The sequence below is a fragment of the Phoenix dactylifera genome, chromosome 7 (assembly GCF_009389715.1).
Source record: "Phoenix dactylifera cultivar Barhee BC4 chromosome 7, palm_55x_up_171113_PBpolish2nd_filt_p, whole genome shotgun sequence".
NCBI classification, from domain to species: domain Eukaryota; kingdom Viridiplantae; phylum Streptophyta; class Magnoliopsida; order Arecales; family Arecaceae; genus Phoenix; species Phoenix dactylifera.
The window spans coordinates 1,793,714-1,813,593 of NC_052398.1; the positions used below are offsets into that span (position 1 = coordinate 1,793,714).

Consider the following 19,880-nt stretch of genomic DNA (forward strand, 5'->3'; position numbering starts at 1 on the left):
ACAGATGGCTTCTCTTTATGTACAATTCTATTATTTTTTTTGTTTATTTTTTTTTTTAAATTATGGAATTAACAGATTTTGTTAGTAGTAGGGCTCCAATCCCGATATAACTTTTAGCCCGTCTCTTTTTAAAGTTGCAGAATTGACAGCCTTTGTTAGTAGTAGGGCTCCGATCCCGATATGACTTTTAGACCGTCTTTTTAAGGCTCTTTTTAAGATGGGGATCTTACCCCATGCAAGCACGAGAATATTTTTGTTCCATCCCATCCCAACATGATAGGGACACATACCAAGGTGTTGGTAAATCTTTTTATTAATTAGAGTATAAAAATAAGAGTCCTCACTTATGCTCAAATAAATCGCATTATGGCGCGAGCCACAATACTATTGGATTTCTTCAACACAAATCCCCATCCATGCGTGTCCATTACATATAGAGGTAGGAGAGCTTAAAGAAAACAATGGCGAGATAAATGCAGGTGGGTGCGTTGGTTGGTTCGAATGGTTCTCCATCAAACGGGCGTCAGTCCGTGCTTCAGCGCGGCTCTCCACACGACATCAATTCGGTCGACGTCAATCGCACCAACCTCGTGATGAGTCCATCCTTCCAAGAGATGCACCACCCCTCCCGCATGACAGGCATGAACCACACCTCGTTCCAGTGTGTACTGTTCCATTGAATCCACATTTGCATCATCATGTATCAGAAATTCGAATCGATCCATGGATCCAAATAGTGCGAAAAATTCGTTCCTTATCCCAAGACACATTGGTTGAAGAATCTTCCAACCATTTGAACGAACTCAAGGAAGAGAGGTTGTGAATTGGTGATGAGAAAACTACCTCACACGATCCTAGTGCTTGCACATCCTGGGGAAGCCTCATGGCAGCCAGTTTTCCGTAGGTGCAGTCCCTCCTGAAGCCAATAATAGGAGGAACCACAAATTGGTGGAAGTGGGTTCCCGGCGGTGCCCACCGCTGCTCGCGAGGTGATGACCACTTACCGACGATCCATGTCTGTGGGAACCCAAAGCAATGAATCATATAATCAGGTTGTGGAATTAATCAAGCCACCAAGATTAGCAGGAGCCATAGAAATATCCAATCAACTAATTATACCTTACAATTCTGTGCTGCTTGGTATTTCGTGACTTGAACAAGATAGTGTTGGCATTCTGGTGGGGCTTCCTTCTGAATTTTCTGAAATCTTTCTGCTGATAGAGTTAGCATCTGTAAGACCAGCAAATTTTGATACGTGTCAATAAGCACATGACCCTCACTAAGAAAAAGCTTGGTTTGGAACCAATAGAGTCATTGCGAGCTCTTTTATAATCAGGAGATGGAGGGTTCTACCATGGGTACGTATAGCTTACCAAGACTCGGATTTTTTTCTGACACAGATATAATGCGATTGCCCGTCCTAGCTTGGATGTGGCACCCGTCAAGAAGACTTCCTCTACGTCCTTGGGAATCTCGTTGAGGATGACGGCCGCTGTTAAGGTGTTGCCATGGACAATTCGCACTTTAAGATCTGGGTGTTTGCTCACGAACAGCGTTCCACCACCATTGAGAGCTTCGTTCTGAAAAAGAATTGCTTATTTTGTTAATGATCATTATACATGGTTCATGCATGCTTGGATGAATTAATGACCAGAATACTTCACAGTTCACAGAGTTCAGCAATCTCTTTGGTGAGTCTGGCTATTTCAGAGTTTACAGCATCTAGTTCTTGTATTCGAATCTAGCTTATTTTCAAGTATGAGTAGTAGATAGAGTGGACCTAACCATGAAACAAATCTTACGAGTATTGAGCTTTATAAGTGTTTTTTCTTTTTCTTTTTTTGTGGGTCATTTGACATGTGGTGGAGAGGATGGGATGGGAACAGTGATGCAGACCCTCTCTTACAAGATGGGATTGTGGCATGGCCACCCCATTTTTATTATTAAAAAGAAAAAGAAAAAAAAGATATTGTAAACTCGAGCACACTCACTATGATGGAAATCATTTTTTGATTTGATGGAAATCATCTTTTTCAGGTCACAAAAGGTTACAGTAATAGCTTGTATTTGTTTTAGTCTTGGTAACTCATGAGAGAGATTGGTTATGAGTGATGGACAGTTTTCTAAGACTGTCAAACAACCAGAATATCCAGCTCTGAACATGCAGCGAAGTAATGAACTGAAGTAATCAACGTAGGTGCATGGTTTATTCATTGTCTGTCCAAACTAAGATGGAATTAGAATCCAAGATGCCAAAGTTGTGGGTATGTCTCCCATGCAAGTACCATAAAGTACACGGAGCACAAGCTTTGGAGGAAATCCAACCACCCCACGAATCACGCTAAGTATATTAGTTTTCAGCTGCATTCTATATGGAATGTATTGCGTGGTACATGATAAATGCCACTAAAATGAGCAGCACTCCAAATTTGTTCGACATCCCAACATTAATTGATACATCCTAATTCCATTGGTCTTCGCCAATTTCTCCTGAAACCGTAGGACAAGGATTGAATGTAAAGCTACAACTATATATCTAGTTCAAAAATAAAGTGCAAGATTGAGATGAGAGATAAAAGGCAAAAGAAAATAGTGAGATTGCATAAATTGAATATCCTGCAATTCTAACTCCTTTTGTTCTCATTTAATTTCTAATGAAATTAAAGCCAGACCAGTCACAGGCAATAAATTCGGAATCAGTAGCTCATATATCAAAAAGGCAGCATTTGGGATTTGGCAGAAAATTTGAATGCATGCATCAAAGCCCCATGTGGTGCCTTCCTCTGGGCTCCCACCCACACGTCTTCATGTGGACTTACGAACCTTTCAACCCCACCACCTATCCCAGTATTTATGAATCTCCAGAGGCACTTGTGCTCTCTCTCGCTCTCTCTCTCTCTCTCTCTCTCTCTCTCTCTTCAACATAGGAAACACAGGTAAGAAAAGGGAAGCTCACCTTATTCAATGCTGCAAGGCTGAGGACCTTCACGCCCATTTTATCAGCCCTTAGAATGGCCAGCTCAATCTGTTCATTGATGCCATCTTTAGCGAAGGGTAGGAAGTACTGCAAAAGAACATACCCATGCAATCCCAATTTAGCCTTAGCACTCAAAAATTTGGTGGAGAATTCGTAGCAGCAACAATGCTGCATGAGCTCGGATTGGTGCAAACCTGGAACCCGTACCGCGGGACTGCCCACATTTGATGCAAGCGACCCCGAAGCTTGTAGAAAGAGATCAAGAAAGTCTTGGACCAAGCCCACATCATGAGCATCACCATGAATGCACCTGGCCACAGCACCAACAAGTAGGGCTTCGTGGAGAGTGGCATCGACCCAAAGGTGCGAAAAACAAATGGTACATGCATGGAGGAGAACACATCCACTACATGGGCGAGGAAGACGAAGTCGGGAACTTCATCATTCTTACCTGCATCAATGGCATAATACATTAGACTGGACTTATCGACCTAACACACCTTTCTTTATGGCTCATAGTTATGATTCTATCGAGTGTTGCATCTCGTTCTATGCAAATTATTAGTGCATTTCATGAGCACTTCTGTTATCAGGCCGCATAAGCTCATGGCATAAAGGAGCTTCGAATTTGAAATGCTAAATGATTTAAGAGATTAAAGATGAGGTTGCCATTAGTTTGCAGTTAAATTGTCATCTAAATGCCATGCGACTTTGATGCCTTCTCTGTTACCAACTCCCAACAGTATCATGAATTCTGTCATGGTAATGACCAACTCATATTGATCAACATGGAACCATCAATCATAGGTAGTGTTTTAGAAAGAAAGACCAATTCCAGCTATCAATTTAATGGCCTTCATCTCCCAACCGTCCAGAAAGATATGGTCCAATTAATTGTGTACAAGGATTCTTATCTGGGCAATAATGGCTAGGCCTTGAGCTATCAGATCAATGAGGTTCTCTTTGCCATCCTATATATCCATGGGTCCATGCACCTTACCCTTCCTCACAGCCCATTCTGGGTTCAATACGTTTCACATCAGCCAACACTTGGAAAATGGGGTAGCAGGACTTCATTTTCATGTCGAACTCATGACATGGGTCGCCAAGGAAGACATTAGATATCTACAGTACATATATGCATGAATAATTGCATGTACCAAATAACTGATTGTTGGCATTGGCTGAGAAAAATGAACAAAGATCCGGATGAGATATAAAGTTGAGGACAAAGATTACCAATTGTTGGCATTGTGTGAGAAAAATGGACAAAGATTTGGATGACATATTTCGGCTGTTCTTTTTTTTTTTTCTTTTTTTATAACCATCTAACAATTTATTTATTTATTTATTTTAAATAGGAACAACTATTTCAATTTGAGTTTTTTTTTTATGGAGCTAAAAACCATTTCTATTTAGATGTCTGAGATGCATCTATGCAGAAGACTTTTCAACCTAGACTTATGCTCTATAATTTGTTTTATTTGGATGGTAAAGGCCAGAAAGATCTTATAAATGAAGATAATCGGTTCATCTCGAAGCTTTGAAAATTTCCATTTATGATCTCCATCAAATTTATCTTTGTTATAGCATAATGAACAGAAATTAACGCATACCTAAGCTTATCTCCTTGTGCAACTCCCATGACTTGTCATTAATCGAACCTCCCAAGACATCAAAGAAAGGCATAAAAAGGCAAAAATTGGAGTTCTTCTCAGTATGATGGAGGCTATGGTACCTGCATGAACACCCTGTTAACGACATTTTCCTTGAGAAGAGGTAAAATTCATCGGAAATCAACTATAAGAACACCAGCTATGATATTATTATGTTATGCAATGAAATATGTAGCTAATAAAGTGTTTTGAGGTCCGAGCATTGTAATCTGGTTTAGGTCGAGTACGACTGTAGACGATAAATAGACCACTACGTATCGCATCAGATATACTTAAATTGCAGTAGGTGACTTGATAAGAATATATTAAGATCATGGAGCAACTAATTGTTGTAAACTACCTCGATCAAGGATCAAAAATCTAAAGATACCTACGTTAGGGTCCAAGGATTAACATGCTAAGAGTATCACAAAACTTCACTTTTCCGCTCTGACGGTGCTCAAAACTCAAAAGATATTGGGCGAACTCTCTTGGTGATTTTACCAAGGCCCTGGATCGAGTCCAGCCTCCTTAAAAGTTAAAGGATTTATGACAGCTACAGGAGGAATATCTCACGGCCCAAAACCGCCCACAGGTCTCGTCCGCATCAAAATAAATACAGCACCGACTGTGATCTAAGAGGAGAAGGTTTTGAGCTAACTTTTTGGCGTGATGGCTTAAAAGAGAGAGAGAGAGAGAGAGAGGCTGGCCCCTTCAAGTTCTCAAATCTCCCAAACTTGGAATCCCCCGACAAAAGCATGACCAGTGGAATACCAAAGGAGTAAACCTCCATCATATTTGCCCATGGAATTGAAGGACTCTGGAGACAGAGCCGAGTGGATGCTCATCAAAGTAATCAAGACATTGCATGAAAGAATACAGGTGAATGGATAGGCTATGATAACTTACGTTGGGGTGTAGATGAGGTATCTAAGGAAAGGGAGAGCCTGAAAGAGCCCATGGGGGAGCACCTCCACATTGCTGTGCCCCATGCACCTCAAGAAATCAAAGAGCAAGACATAGCCATAGACCAAGCCAGCAGAGCCAGTTCCCAAGAAGCAGGCGCCGAGGAGGGGCGCACCCATCACCACGCACAAGAAGAGGTGCTCCAGAGGCGTGGCAAATCCAGCTGCACCGCATGGGAAAGCCATCAGAGCAGACAAAAGCATGCAGCTCGGCACCATTTAATCCCATTTGGATGAGCAAAAGAGAGAGAGAAGAGCGTTGGGAAGAGGGGAAGAAAAAGTTAGGCCTCTTTACTAATAAAGTGTCTGTACCTGTGAAGGACTGGGGCACGGGAATGGAGTGGTGGAGGGAGTGGTAGCGGGCGAAGAGGTAGCCTCTGTGGAACGCCCTGTGCACCCAATAGAACAGGGGTTCTGAGACCCCCACATGGAGGAGCAAAGCTACGAGCGCCCCCCTTGGATCCCACCGAGGCAGATTTCTGATGGAAGAAAAGCTGTGACAAGCCAAGGCTCCAATGAAGGATTGAAGGATTAGGAAGTTGTCCCTGAAAGCAGACAGATCACAAGAGAACATGTCGCATGGCAATCAGCAAGCAGGAGTAAAACTTTATCGAGGATGGAGATCCATAGAAGAATATATACCAATCCCATTCCTTGTCGATCTGTTTGAAGTCGACTCCATCGCCCAGAACTCGGCGCCTTCGGGTGAGGAAGAGCATGTTACCGAAGGAGCACCACAGCTGGTGGACTTGCCCTCTGAGGACGCAGAGGATTAGTACGTGGAGGCACCATCGATCTGGTTGCCCTTGCTCCCATGCACTTGAGTACATGACCTTGGCTATTAGAGGCCCATATAGGAGATACTGCGAGAATATTTAAGCCATAAGGCATAACCAGAAGTAAGAAAGAAGAAAGCTAAACGTAAGATTAAAAAATTGGATAGAATGGAGGAGTGGGATGGGATGGGAGTCCATGCCTTGTACACACCCAAGCTGTTCCAAGGCCAGGAAGACAGTAGAGCAACCATTTCTGTTCTTGGAAGACAAGGGAGAGGAGTTATGGTCTCTATGGGCTCTTCCCAGCTTCTCCTTACCCCTATTTATAAATTTATCCAAGGAGAGGGATCTCAGTGAAAGGAAAGCAGAACGAATAAATGAAACGCCTGACAGTGATGATGCATGAGGAATTAAAGACGACTTCTGCACGAGAGAGAGAGAGAGAGAATTAATGAAGGTGGTAAGTATTGCGACTTGGAGGATCTCCCCAACGCTAACTTCCACTTTATGTGTGCTCCTGCTCCTGCTCCTGCGCCTTAATCTTTGCCGGCTTCACCGCCCTTCGCCACCGTCGTAGTTGTTTTTTTTTTTTTATAGCTGAACAGCCGCTGTTGTAGTTAGACCTCCAAAATATTGCAGTTACAGGCTTACAGCAGTCTTGTTTTTTTTTTCCTGAATTATCTTTGAGCTCATCGGCTATAGAACGACGGGGTGGGGCCTTTAATTTGGAGCTTTTCTTGTTATATAATAAAAATAGGGTTACCGTCGATCGTTCAACAAAAATAATACAAAAATTGTTTGTATTAAATTTTATTCATAATATATATATATATATATATATATATATATAATGAGAAAAAAATCTGAAATATGGTTTATTAATAAGTGAGGAGATCCTTAATTAGATTGTTGAGATGCGGATATAAAATATATCTAACTTTCAGAATTCTGAATCCGAATTTTTCCGTACAAACACAAAGATGTTTTAGTGGCATGCATATCCACCGGAGCATGAACATATTCATGTTTGTTTCTTGTTTTTACTTTTCTTGGAGTTTTAACAGGGTAACAGTACTAGTTCATTCCGAGTCTCCATCTTTTACAGCTAGATTGATCTTTAGACGGGCCATGTTGTAGCTGAGTCAAGTTCTTAAACAAAAAATTGTAGCAACAAAAATATGTGTCACGCATGATCATGCAATAGAAATCATCGATGGCTATTATTCATGTTTGTAAATGCGCTCCTACTTTTACTCACCGTGCTTCTCCTGTCACTCTTCTGGGCAGCTGATTGGGTGGCTGCTTACACGGCCCATCACACAAGATACACCATATGATCAGGAGAGAAGGAGTTGCCACAGGTACTCCGCGAGCTAGTATTTTTTGATTTTATTGGGTGTATTCCTATGCGCACTGTATGAAGAATCCGCCACAGCGGGGGAAAAAAAAAAAAAAGGTATGAGAAGCCATATTGCAACATGCATAAGGATTCACAAACCATAAATTAAGTATCAAAATAAATTAGGTCTTAATGTTAAAATATTTACTGTAGAAAGGCAAAATAAGAAAAAACTAATTTTATTTCTCTTTTTCATCGTATTCAGTACACCTAAGAAATTATATATATTTGTGTATAGGCTCTGTACAAAAAAAAAAAAAAAAAAAAAAGACGAATTGGGCTCAATCCAGCGAAGTTGGAAATATCACGCCAAGCGCGCTGCTTCCAGAAGCATGATCAGGAAATAAAAATGTTCTCTGGTTGGTCGTTGGCAGTACATACGTGGAGTAATGTTAGACAGGAAGCCATGATCGAGACCATAAAAAATTCCATTATTTTGAAGGCGTGGACGGTGGGAGATGGAGACAGCCTCGCCAATCCGAGCAGAATACTCCCCGTCGGAATTCGGCACAGGGTGCATTGGTTGGGCCGGCCCAAGTCCACATCGTAGGTCGTAGCAGTCCACAATTGACGCGTTCCTCGCCTGCCATTGTGCCAGTCACCGGCCCTCTGCCTCCTGCCTCCTGCCTTCTGCCTTAAAGTCCGGAGACTCGATTCTTGGTTAGAATCTATTCAAAGTTTTTGAATAGCATGGAAAGGGAGGGAGGCAAAAAAAAACAAGCAGTGATGGCTGGTGAGATTTTGTAGGCGGACGCTCTTTATCTATCAGTCTATCCATCAATCTCTATCTATCCAACAAGCTTCAATTCAGTTAGTTGGCAAAAAAAAATTTTATTCATAAAATATGTGGGAAAACTTCCTTTACAAAATCCATCTTCTCATTCTTAAATAGACCGTGAGCGTGAGCTGAACCTCAGTAACGATCTATTTAAAATTCGATATTTTCTGCACCTAGATTCAGCTAATGACCATCTCTAAATCAAATGGTTTCTAATATGTAAAAGGTATTATGAGTACTTCCCGAGCACCTAATCTCCTAACATATCAATAATTAGGTGAAGTTTGGTAAATTAACAAAGCTAGGGCCACATATGAATCGAGGGCGGCCCGATTAGTGGCAAAGTTCTGAGTTTAATCTTCGTTAGTGTGCTTCTGAAAATCTGAAATTAGATGACTATAACACTGAGAGGTCTCCCTCCACTTCTATCATTAAAAAAAAAAAAAAATACGGAAAAGTAATTGGGCTGCACGGAAAAGTAAAACGTCGGTAGGTACATGTGGTTTTCATGTGGAAGCAGACATAAGGACTCACATACCATCCTGCTGCATTTATGGCCCAGTGAGCGCTAAATTGGGCTTTTTAATTCCATGTACATGAAAAGCCGAATAAGGAAAAATATATTTTAAGAAAGACAACATTGTTGGGGGTCTAATTCCATAAGCTGTTCAATTGGTTGGCATCCTCTCTGATAGTGAAATGTCTAGGATTCAATCCTAGATGATGATTTTTTTATAATATATATACATTTTTAATAAAATAAATATAACTTTTTTTATGCTAAAATTAGCTCCTACTCTAGGCATATTTATTCAGTGAATAAAAGTTACACCAGAAGGACCAAAATCCTTCGGTGAGCCAGATCCATGCATGTACGTATTAGTTGGACCCTTTGTGTGTCCTGTGCTGTTTTTATTACATGAGAGGATAACTAAAGGCTAATTAGGTGTCTTTGATTTTGATTGCTGTCTTCTTCTTAGAAAGAGAAACTCGTCAGGGGGTTGCATGAGAATAATTATCCTTTAGCATCAATAGAGAGAAAAAAAAAGAGTCAAAGTAGCTCAACTCTCGCAACTCGGTCCGATCAAGTTAGATCAATCCAAGTCCAAATTTGCCAACTCTTTACCAAAGGATAGGTTCTAGAATTGAAAAGGTTTATTATTGCACTCGCATGTCTGGCCTAGTTTTGTTAAGATCCTATCCGAAAACTCAAGCATTTAGTTAGATGAGCCATAGAGTATATAAGCCCATTCTGAACCTATCCAATGTGGAATTATTACTTCTTTAACTCTTTCTCTCACGTGTAGAGCTTGTGGGACAGAATCCAAAATGAGAGATAACGTGTGAACTAATAAATGGAAGCGTGCAAGTTTAGATAGGTAAGATGCTGATCTTACATGAAAGTCCGGAATTCTAGTTGGGATTCAAGGCCGCCCAATTAATATCATTCATTTGACGGGATTCTCTGACAAATCCTTCGGGTCATAACGTTGGAAGAAATGTTTGAACTCCCAACTGGCTGAGTAAATAATGTTGAAGCTCACGCACATGGTTCCGAGGAGGAGGAGGGAAGCAGTCTCAAATAATGCGAGTGGTTAAACGGACCATGCACCGATAATGAAGCGTAGGCTTCCTTTCAGTCGGTTGAAATGGGTGGGGAGTTTGCGGTGGACATCAAACCCCCGAATTTCTTCGTGATAGTTGCATTTTTTTTATTGGACTGTAGAGGTGTCATTGAAAGCTGACGGAAATTCTTAACCGAAAAGCTGGCAGAAACCAATGCATCCTCGAACAAAAGCAAAATCCGACCATTATTTGTATTGCAAAAAGGTCTAGAAAGTTGGACAGATCTGGTTGGGTGCCGGATGGGCAGGGCCAACTGAGATGTTGTTCATCTTTCTTTTCTTTCCTTTTGCTTGAAAGGAATGGATACCTAACTTGAACTTCATAATGCCATACCCAAGTCCTAGCAAAACTATGTATCACGCATGGATAAGTATTCATCTTTCTTTGCGTGAATTTGCTGTTAGATCATCCACCTCGGAGATCTCAACGTCTTTCGAACTCCATCATCCATCCGTCTGTTGCAGATTTGCCTATCATGCATTTGTCACAGTTGAATCAGGCCCATCATTTCTACATCCAAATCTATGATGTTGGTGAAGCACGTCCGAATTTAGGTTAAAAAAATAATGGAGATTTACTTTTTCCTATCTATACTTTAATTGCAGGCTAGTTACATTTAAACCACGACATCCAGTAGCCGTTACTCAATGGATGACACAAAAAATATAGCTCATTACCGGCATCGTGAAAGTGGTCGAGTGTGAAAGTCCAACGTCCGTATCACATGGATAAAGCTAGCCGACAGCCTCAGCTAATCCTTTCCTTTCGTTAGGTCCCATACTTCTCATTTCTAGATCACCACTGAATTATAGGCCAATGAGCACACTCTCTGCCACTGAGGTGGTAGCTCAGTGGTACCATGGTCTTACTTCTAATCAAGTGGTTCCAAGTTCGAAACGCACGGACGTCGATTAAATTACGGAGACCGGATGCTCCCTGCTTGAACACGGAGTCTAGAAGAGCGTGTTGATCTGCTGGTAGCCTCGGTAGTGCCAAGTATGACGTACTCACATGGAAGGTTCGTACCAGAGCCTAGAAGGGTAACCGAGCTAGGCCCATGAGTGAGGAGGATATGAGTAAAACCAGCCGGGGTGTCCAACACATGACCATTTCTGTCCGCATCGGACATTCTCCTGGCAAAATGGAGGCCCAATGAAGACTGCTACACGGAGGTGGGCTTGTTCCTTTCTCTCTCCTTCCTCTTTTGCTTTAGCAAAAAAAAAAAAAAAAAGAGATGACGCATCCAAGCTGATGGTGATAAAAGGGTCAAGATACGACTTGCAAATTGGCACCTGTGAACATAGCTGATTTGCAGGCTATTGGGTTGGTGTACGAGGAAACTATTTGCAGACAACCTTATATCAATCTTATTCGAGCAGAATGTTCAAAGCATCGCAAATAAAAGCTGTCATGCAATCAGTGACAAGAATTCTGTAGCAGAAAAGCAAACTACAGGTCTGGACCAGCACTAGGAATCTAGGAAAACAGTGCTCAAGAGCAGAACAGTTCTATGAATTGGTCATTTAGAGGGGACCCGGAAAAGTGCCATTCTCCCTTTGTTCATTCCACCTCTCAACCTGGATCAGTGAAGCAAACAAAAAAGGGGTTAGTCGAAAGGGATAAGAGTCAAATCAAACATTATATTTAGGGATAAATAAAATGCGAAAAAGGCTGCAACTCGGATAAAAAAGGTTGATATCACCGCTAACAACTGAGAATTACGAAGAAAGGTTGGTTCCAAAAAGTATTAAGAAAGAGTTAAGTATGCAGAAAGAAGGATCAATCGCTGGCAGCAAAAGTTCCATCGACAATAAATGGCCTCTGCATTGTAATACAAGAATGAAACCTGAGCAAAGGTAAGCCTCCTCCGACTCACCTTCCGGCCTCTGGTGTTGAACCTGTTTTAAATTTAAACACGATTTTTTCTTACATAACTTGCAAGGAACTTTGCTTCCTAGGTCTTGATGGTGGCTACTTAAAAGGCATAACGTCGCGAAGATTCTCCACAATCACATTGGCAACTCGGCTGGAACTCTGATGCATCAACTGAAGACACAAACTGACCACTAAAGACCACCAGATCAAAGCTCAAAACAGCCATCATGGACCGCTCTATTGCGGTGCCACGCAGGCATCCACAGCCAAGGTTTTAAGTACCGGTTTGGTAAGCATACTAGCATCCAACAACTGACAAAATGCATCCGACAATGCAAGAGAAAAATAAGCAACATTTTGTGGCATTAACCTCACTTCTATTCAAGCATGTGAATTGTAAGATGCCAAGTTGCCAATCATATTGAGCTTCAACTTGTTCATAATCTCTTGAACAACAAGATTCTCCCAAATTATCAACATTAATCAAAATAATGTGCATATTCCAATGTAAGATGCTATGTCCATAAATATAGGAAAGACATTGATCGCTCTCTTCAACTGATATGGTGTCCACGGAGTTCATGCATCTAATAAGCAAGGCCTCTCCATGATGATTCCGTATTATATTATCCTTCAACATTTAAGGCCACGATCAAACTTAAATCCAGCACCTTCAATTCCTGACAGAATATATGATGATCATATTATTGAGAAACTGAGAGATGTGAGTATGGTGCAAATGCTCAAAGCCTAATCCTGATGGCATCCTCAGCATCAGACCAGCTTTAATATCCAACATTCATTTGGACCTTTATCAAGTTTGAGCAGTAGGCATAGTAACAATTTTTATAGATCAAGCAAGCTTCTTGTGGTTGACAATCCATTGGTTGAAGTATACAGTCACAAATTTGACCAGCAAATGTGGATGCTACCTCTCACATAACCAGTTGTTTTCTTCATATGCTTCTCTACCTCCAAAGGAAGCTTATGTAAAATTACAAGTAACTGGAATGCAATTGGCCAAAAGTAAACTCACACTCATAACATTCAAATATAACAAGCTACTATTTTTGCTCCTCTAGATCTTGTGCTCCACACTGCGTCAAGAGATTAAACTCTTCCATGTAGTCCTTAAATCTAATTTCTTGCTGGAGATTATACATTTGGAGAAGAGAAAAAAGAGAAGGTAATTGTCAGGTAGGAACAAAATTCACAAAATGCCCATCTTCTCCAGTCAAGATAAAATTTAAATTTTCTGATCCTCTCCCTATGTGTCTTTAGTTGCTCCCAGGTCCCAGCAAATCAAGCATGTTTGTCCTTATTTTGGAGCTCTTGAATCTGCGATGAACTGAGATGTTGACAGCTAGTTGTCATCAGATCTCTTTCACATAAATGGTATTAGATTCAATTTCCTCTTAACTGACCAATTCTCATCGAGCTTTCAATGCGAAAAAATGGACATAAAAGGCATAAAACATGGTCAGAAATAATGTGAAAGATATAATGTCCTTCAGCTCCTACATGTATCAGACATTTCTGCTCAATAGTTAGATTTGCCTTCTTGACTTTCTTATCCTAGATGTTAGAACATGAAATCATGTTGAAGGAACTTCATCACCTGATCGACATCTAAAACAAGAACTATGATAACTTTTCCAAGCCATAAAATATCTATGAAATAATGCAGATCTCATCCATATTTGACATGATCTCTCTTTCCTATAAAGGATAGACAAGCAAGATATTGTGATCTTACCTGGCCCACATCTAAAACAAAATCCAATTTCGCATGTAAAATCAATATAGGCCCGACCTTATCTCAACATAACAAGCATGGTCCAACATAATATTATGATTTAACAGAATTTCCTCCAAGCGCAGCTTATGAAGCTAAGCAACTATTTTTCAGCTTAAAACATGACAAAACAACCAAGGCTTGTCCAACACCAAGAGAATGCCAAACTGGACATCATGCCATGGACTGATCCAATAACCAAAATGACTCCAGATTAGACTGAAACTTTTACTAAGAATATGCTAATGCAAGAAAACTTATCAAAAATACATGATTAAGATGTATATTCAACATAAGATGCGAAAACAGAAAAAGAGAATGACCCAAAAGGAATGCAACAAGACCAAATGGAAAGTGAGAAAACCAGTTGTTTACTAAAGTATGTTAAAAATACAGTAAAACCTCATCTTTTTAATCAGTATTCGATAATGAAGAAATGACAAAAGACTAGCATGAATTGCCCATGTATACAATCGATAATGCCCATAAACAAGTTAACGGGAAATTCAAAACCAAGCACAGAAAGAAATTGGTCGAGACTGAAACTCGAAATTTTCGATTTCGCCTTCAGAGTTTCAACAAAATTCAAGTTATGTGTCCACTTATCTATTATTTAGTCAGGAAATACAACCATCAATCTCTCATCACAATCTTGTCTCCTAACCCATGCTAGCAAGGTTCTTTTTCATATTCTCAGCTATTATATATACACCGACGAGGTCTCCCCCTCCAGGTCACTTATTTCCCTCCAGAGTTTTCTACATAAATGCAGCAATCCAATACCCGCCCACTTACCAACATATGCTCCTACCCAACTCTTCAAAAAGAAAAGAGCTCACCAAAAAAAATCTTTGTTTACTCTTTCTAATGAAACACATTTATAATGCACCAACAGTGATAAGGTGGCATATCCTCAAGTTACATCAACTCATACGCTCTTTCCCCTATAACTCTCATGCATATCACAATGTTCACTTATCCACTGCCATGCAAGTGCTAGTTCTAATACTCTTTCCTGGGATTTTCCCGATGCATTGTGGTTCAATTCCAACACTACAAGTTTGCAAACCCCTTCTTTGGCATAATTTCAGCTGGCAATGATCGTCAAGTAATACTACTCTCTGCTCCCAAATATGCTTGCATTGTCTCTCCTTGATGTGCAATCCACTTTCTATTTTTCATCACTAAGCATTGTATTCACATCAATTTGCTATTAAGTTTTGATCATCTGACAAAAAATTGATATCCATGATGCAAAATGTAGTCTAACATAACCATCAAAATTCAACTCAACAAACATGAAACACGTGTAATTCATTTTAATCCAACCGGAAGAGATGAAGCTAAAGAAGCTTAATCCAGCTGATGGAGGAGAAGCTAAAGGAGCTTTAGACAGTATTCAATTGCTGAGAAAATAAATAAAACATATATATGAACAAAAGAAAAGGAAATAAAAGAAAATCAAGAACTTTCTTAAGTTTGATTGGGATAAGAAAATTGCAGCGGAAGTTGTAGGCAAAAAAGTTACTATATAATTGATAATATAATATTCTTAAGCTAGTCTACATTCCTATCCGTTATTTTCCCTTTAAAATAACTAGTTTGGGAGGAGAAAAATTCTAGGCTTATTAACGAAAATGTTAGGCCATTACTTTCTATGTACTCTCCAAAAATTCTATGTTTTCCTAGACAATGTTATAGACTGTTCTTCTTCTTTCTTCTCTTTTACTTTCTAAGCAAAAAAGAAATAGGGCCCTAGATGTCATATTAACCAAACAAGGGAATGGCTCCCAAGTTTAAATTCCATATTAAGTTGTATCAAAATTTCTCAAACTATAAGGAATTGAACTTAGAACAATAGAACAAACCCAGTATAACAGGATAAAGTTCAAGGGAAGCTCTCCTAAAACATGGAAATAATGGTTCTTTGAGACAGATAATAAATGTTAAGATATAAGCAAAAACTAGACTGGAAGATAAATGTGCTAAAACAAGAGGCATAAACACTTACCCATTCCACTGGGCATAGAGATCTATAGTATCTGGCAAATTTTTGACACTCAGCAGCATCTTCACCTTTAGCATTCAAACACCTGCATTTGCAGTTATATGTCTAGCTAATTACATTCACCATTTCAAATAGGCATTGTCAATAGCAGATACACTAGACAGGTTGTAACTAGTCAGCACGTTAATAATATATTAAACAGACAGAGATATAAAACAAACATACTTGTGATATTCAATGTAACGAGTGAAACAGTGCCTCGTCTGATTTGTTGTGGGAAAGCGAAAATCAGCTGGTGCAGTTTTCAACTCAATCTAATAGACAAGCACACAGCAAAATAAAGATTAGCATAAAACATTCTCCACAGGCATTCTTATACCTAAGAGAAGAAAAAGGTGCAGATAAAAGCTTTCAAGAAACCAAAAAGTAAACTACTACTTAAGCGCATAAAATCAAATGAGAACTCAATGCAACAGAACTTTAGAACGACAATATTAGGCATGAGTTTTGTGACCATTCAAGATACTCAATAAGCATCTAAGGAAGAGAAACATTCAACTCAGAGCATATAACCAATAACTATAGTTATGCAATTCTGAGATTATATTCACAACTCTTGGGTTTTGCTGATCAACTTCATAAAAATATATGCAAATGGGGTTCAATCCTCTTTATGACCACTAGAACCATTGCGACTCATTGAATTAGACGGAACAGATTGGGTATTCGTAGATACTAGATTGTAATGTACTTATATAATCTAAATTCTTTAGTGTGCCGGTAGGGCCCATGCCACAACCCCCTTAGATATTCAATCAATAGAAAGACGTGTTAAATTAACTTTACAAATGTAAAAGACTTAGTTTATCGATAATTGCAAACACAGAATGATTGTTCATATATAACTGCCGAATAATTACTCATATTTCACATCAGTAGTCACTGCCCTATACATGCTGCATTACCCTAACATCAAGACTATGTTAAGGATATCATTATAGCATTTGATTTTAATCGTAAACCTACTCGTACCTCCAGCTCAAAATAGTTACTGAAACCATTTAAAACAAAAAGGTTAGTGAGTTCCATGATATTCAACCACCACATACTACACTCCCTCCTACCCAAGAACTCATTATGTCTCTGTCACTCAGATGATCTTCCAATGATCACGAAGCACAGTGCAAAATGCCGCGGATATAGCATAGCATTTTTTTTTCCACCGGGAGGCAACAAGTGAAATTTATTACCAAAGCTTTCTGAAAAATCCAAAGGGGCTTTCTTTTATCGAGCAGGAAAAGGAAAAGGAAAAAAGAAAACACACGGAAAGAAGAGGAAAACAAATGAAGCTTCAAAAGCATGAAAATTATGTACTTAACCCATCAAGAAACCTCGTTATCACAATTATTTAGTTAAGACAAAGAAGAAAGCCACGCGGACTGAAATTATAAAACAAGATCAAGAAACCCTTGGTCCATGGGTTACCCCATATTTTATAGTAGAAAAAAAATCAAGAAATCCTAATATACGAGGTGCAAAGACTTTGTTTTAATATGAGATCGGAGAAAATTCTTGATATTATACCCTAACATATCAAATCTAAAGAAAGATTAACAGATTCGTAGACGATCTAATATATAAATAGATGAGAAAAGAGACAAAGATCGGGAAAACTAGGGTCAAATCGAGCGATCGTGAGCCCAATTAATCAAGAGAAGGAGAAGGGGGGAAGTTACCTCCGCCATCAGGAGTTTCTTGGTCGCAAGAAATGCAGCTCTGGAATGCGCGTCACCACGGGAGTGCGGTAACGAACGAGGTTGGACCCCCTCTTGAAGCAATTTGTGGTTGTTTTCGACCGTTGGATCAGAAGCCGATGGATCTCATCTTAGACTGCGAGTCGCGGGTCAAGATGACGTGCAAGTTGGGCCAGGCCGTTGCTGCTTGGGCGCCTGCTAGTATGGCCCACCAAAATTCCCCCCTTCTCTCTCTCTCTCTCTCTCTCTCTCTTATTTTTTATTTTTTGATAAAAAATTCCCCGATCTAACATGGTCATTAACCCATTAGTGGCAAACACAAAGAAAATTTTCTCTTTTCTCTTTAATTGCAATCCACATTTTTTAATTAAAGCTCTATTAAACATTACAAGGGCTGTCATATGGGGATCTAAATCTAGGATGGAAAGAATATGTACACCAGAAACTAGATAAATATGCATAAGATGATTAGAGATTAATTTACAACAACAATTAGATTGAAAGAATATCTACACAAGAAACTAGATAAATATGCATAAGATGATTAGCGATTGATTCACTTACAGCAACAATTATATTTACATATATGCTTGTAAATTACATGGTTCTTAATTATTATGATCTATTTTATTCGAGTGCTTGATTCGAGTTTGTTGATGCCAAAATCTTACCCGACAGTGGTGGAGGCTTAGGGAGAGACTCTCTCGTGCTTAAGTTAGGTAGAACTTTTGAGGAATAATAGAAAAGAGAAAAGAGGAGCCGTGCAGAATAATTTGATATGCATACTTAGTGCTTTGGGCCTCTTTTATAGTAGAGTCGTCCTTGTCCCACCTTAGAAAGACTCTTTAGAGTTTGAATTCTTGTTTCGATCAACTCTTCGATCTATGAAAGATCAGCTCTTTAACTTGCAAGAGATCAACTCTTCGACGTATGGGAGGTTAACTTGTCGATCTACGGAAGATCAGTTTTTCAAGACTGTGGCTATCGATGAGGAGCTGAACAAACTCCGGAAGGTCGATTTCGTTTGTGAAGTCAATTAACTTAATTGACTAGCCAACATTGTCTGATGAAGAATGCCAACAAAAAATAGAGGGTATACATCGACTATATCAACCTCAACAAGATTTGTTCCAAAGATAGCTTTCTGTTGCGAAGGATTAACCAGCTTGTGGACGCAACTTCGGAACATTGGATGCTGAGTTTCGTGAATGAGTTTTTGGGCTACAATCAAATTCAAATAGCCTCCAAAGACGAAGAAAATAATTCATTCATTACTCACAAGGATTTCTATTGCTACAAGATCATACCTAGCAATCTACCAACGACTGGTCAACAAACACAACATGCTATACTTATCACTCGTTCATGCTTTTTCTTCACCTATATCACGGTTAATTTTGTCTCCCGTTCCCGGCGTTCGTGACGATCAGGGCCATCCATCAACTTGACGGTTGCCGAGCAAGCGACGGGAGCAGCGCAGCAAGAAACAAAACCGGAGGTGATCCCGCCTTCTATCCACATCGATAGACACGTGTACGACCAATATTTTCCCCCTCCCAAAATATAATCCGTTACCAACCCCGCCATGCGATCCGCTCCCAATGCTCTCGCGCGCATCCGAATAGATCTTGATTCTTGACTCTTTCTTAAGCCAAACAGGATCCGATCAAGATATTGGCTGAACAAATCCCCTCGATCCAACTTCACTCCCCCCGTTCTCTCGTCTCGCCGCACTCACTCCCTCGCTGCTGCTGCTGCTACGACTCTTGTTTCCTCTAACGAAGCTTTCACTCCTAAATGGCCTCCGAGGCTCCTGCACTCAAAGAAGCTTTCCCCTCACCCCTGACTCCTCCTCCCCGTTGTCCCCCCTCCGACAGGATGGAGAAAATCCTCGGCCCCCTCGCCATCAACGCTTACTTCCTCTCCCTCCCGGTCCTCGGCTACGGCATCTGGCTCCTCGCCACCCGGGAGTACGAGTGCGAGAATCTCCTGCGGATGCCGGCGATGCTGTTCCTCTTCGCCATCAGCAACGTTGTGGTGTACTACGGGCGACGGGTCCTGATGCCCGGGCACTCCATTCTCAGCATCGCGCTTGTGGTGATGCTCACAGTGGGGCTGTCGCTGGTGGGCACGTACAAGATGGAGTCCCGGGGAATGCCGGCGTCGCCAATGTGGCTACGGGAGAGGAATTCATAGAAACGGTCGGACGGTGCATTCAAAACTGTGACCTCGACGAACAAATTCATCCTCTGGTCGCCTCTTTCATTCATTC

The 19,880-nt window shown here is 40.3% G+C and overlaps 2 protein-coding genes across 2 annotated transcripts; both read right to left on the reverse strand.

The window, feature by feature from the left end:
* Positions 1 to 295: 295 nt before the first annotated feature.
* LOC103710464 (very-long-chain aldehyde decarbonylase GL1-1-like) lies at positions 296 to 6,705 on the reverse strand. The gene is made up of 11 exons (XM_008796178.3): positions 6,574 to 6,705; positions 6,240 to 6,460; positions 5,910 to 6,142; positions 5,542 to 5,761; positions 4,594 to 4,715; positions 3,172 to 3,428; positions 2,957 to 3,064; positions 1,374 to 1,580; positions 1,120 to 1,230; positions 844 to 1,017; positions 296 to 668 (listed from the first exon to the last, which is right to left on the reverse strand). The coding sequence occupies exons 1-11, from the start codon at positions 6,622 to 6,624 to the stop codon at positions 513 to 515; spliced, it is 1,860 nt and encodes a 619-aa protein (XP_008794400.2). The 5' UTR covers positions 6,625 to 6,705; the 3' UTR covers positions 296 to 512.
* A 4,812-nt stretch (positions 6,706 to 11,517) lies between these two features.
* LOC103710463 (cytochrome c oxidase subunit 6b-3-like) lies at positions 11,518 to 17,730 on the reverse strand. The gene is made up of 4 exons (XM_008796177.4): positions 17,591 to 17,730; positions 16,080 to 16,168; positions 15,858 to 15,939; positions 11,518 to 11,753 (listed from the first exon to the last, which is right to left on the reverse strand). Exons 1-4 carry the CDS (start codon positions 17,597 to 17,599, stop codon positions 11,700 to 11,702), a joined length of 234 nt encoding a protein of 77 aa, XP_008794399.1. The 5' UTR covers positions 17,600 to 17,730; the 3' UTR covers positions 11,518 to 11,699.
* Positions 17,731 to 19,880: the final 2,150 nt, after the last annotated feature.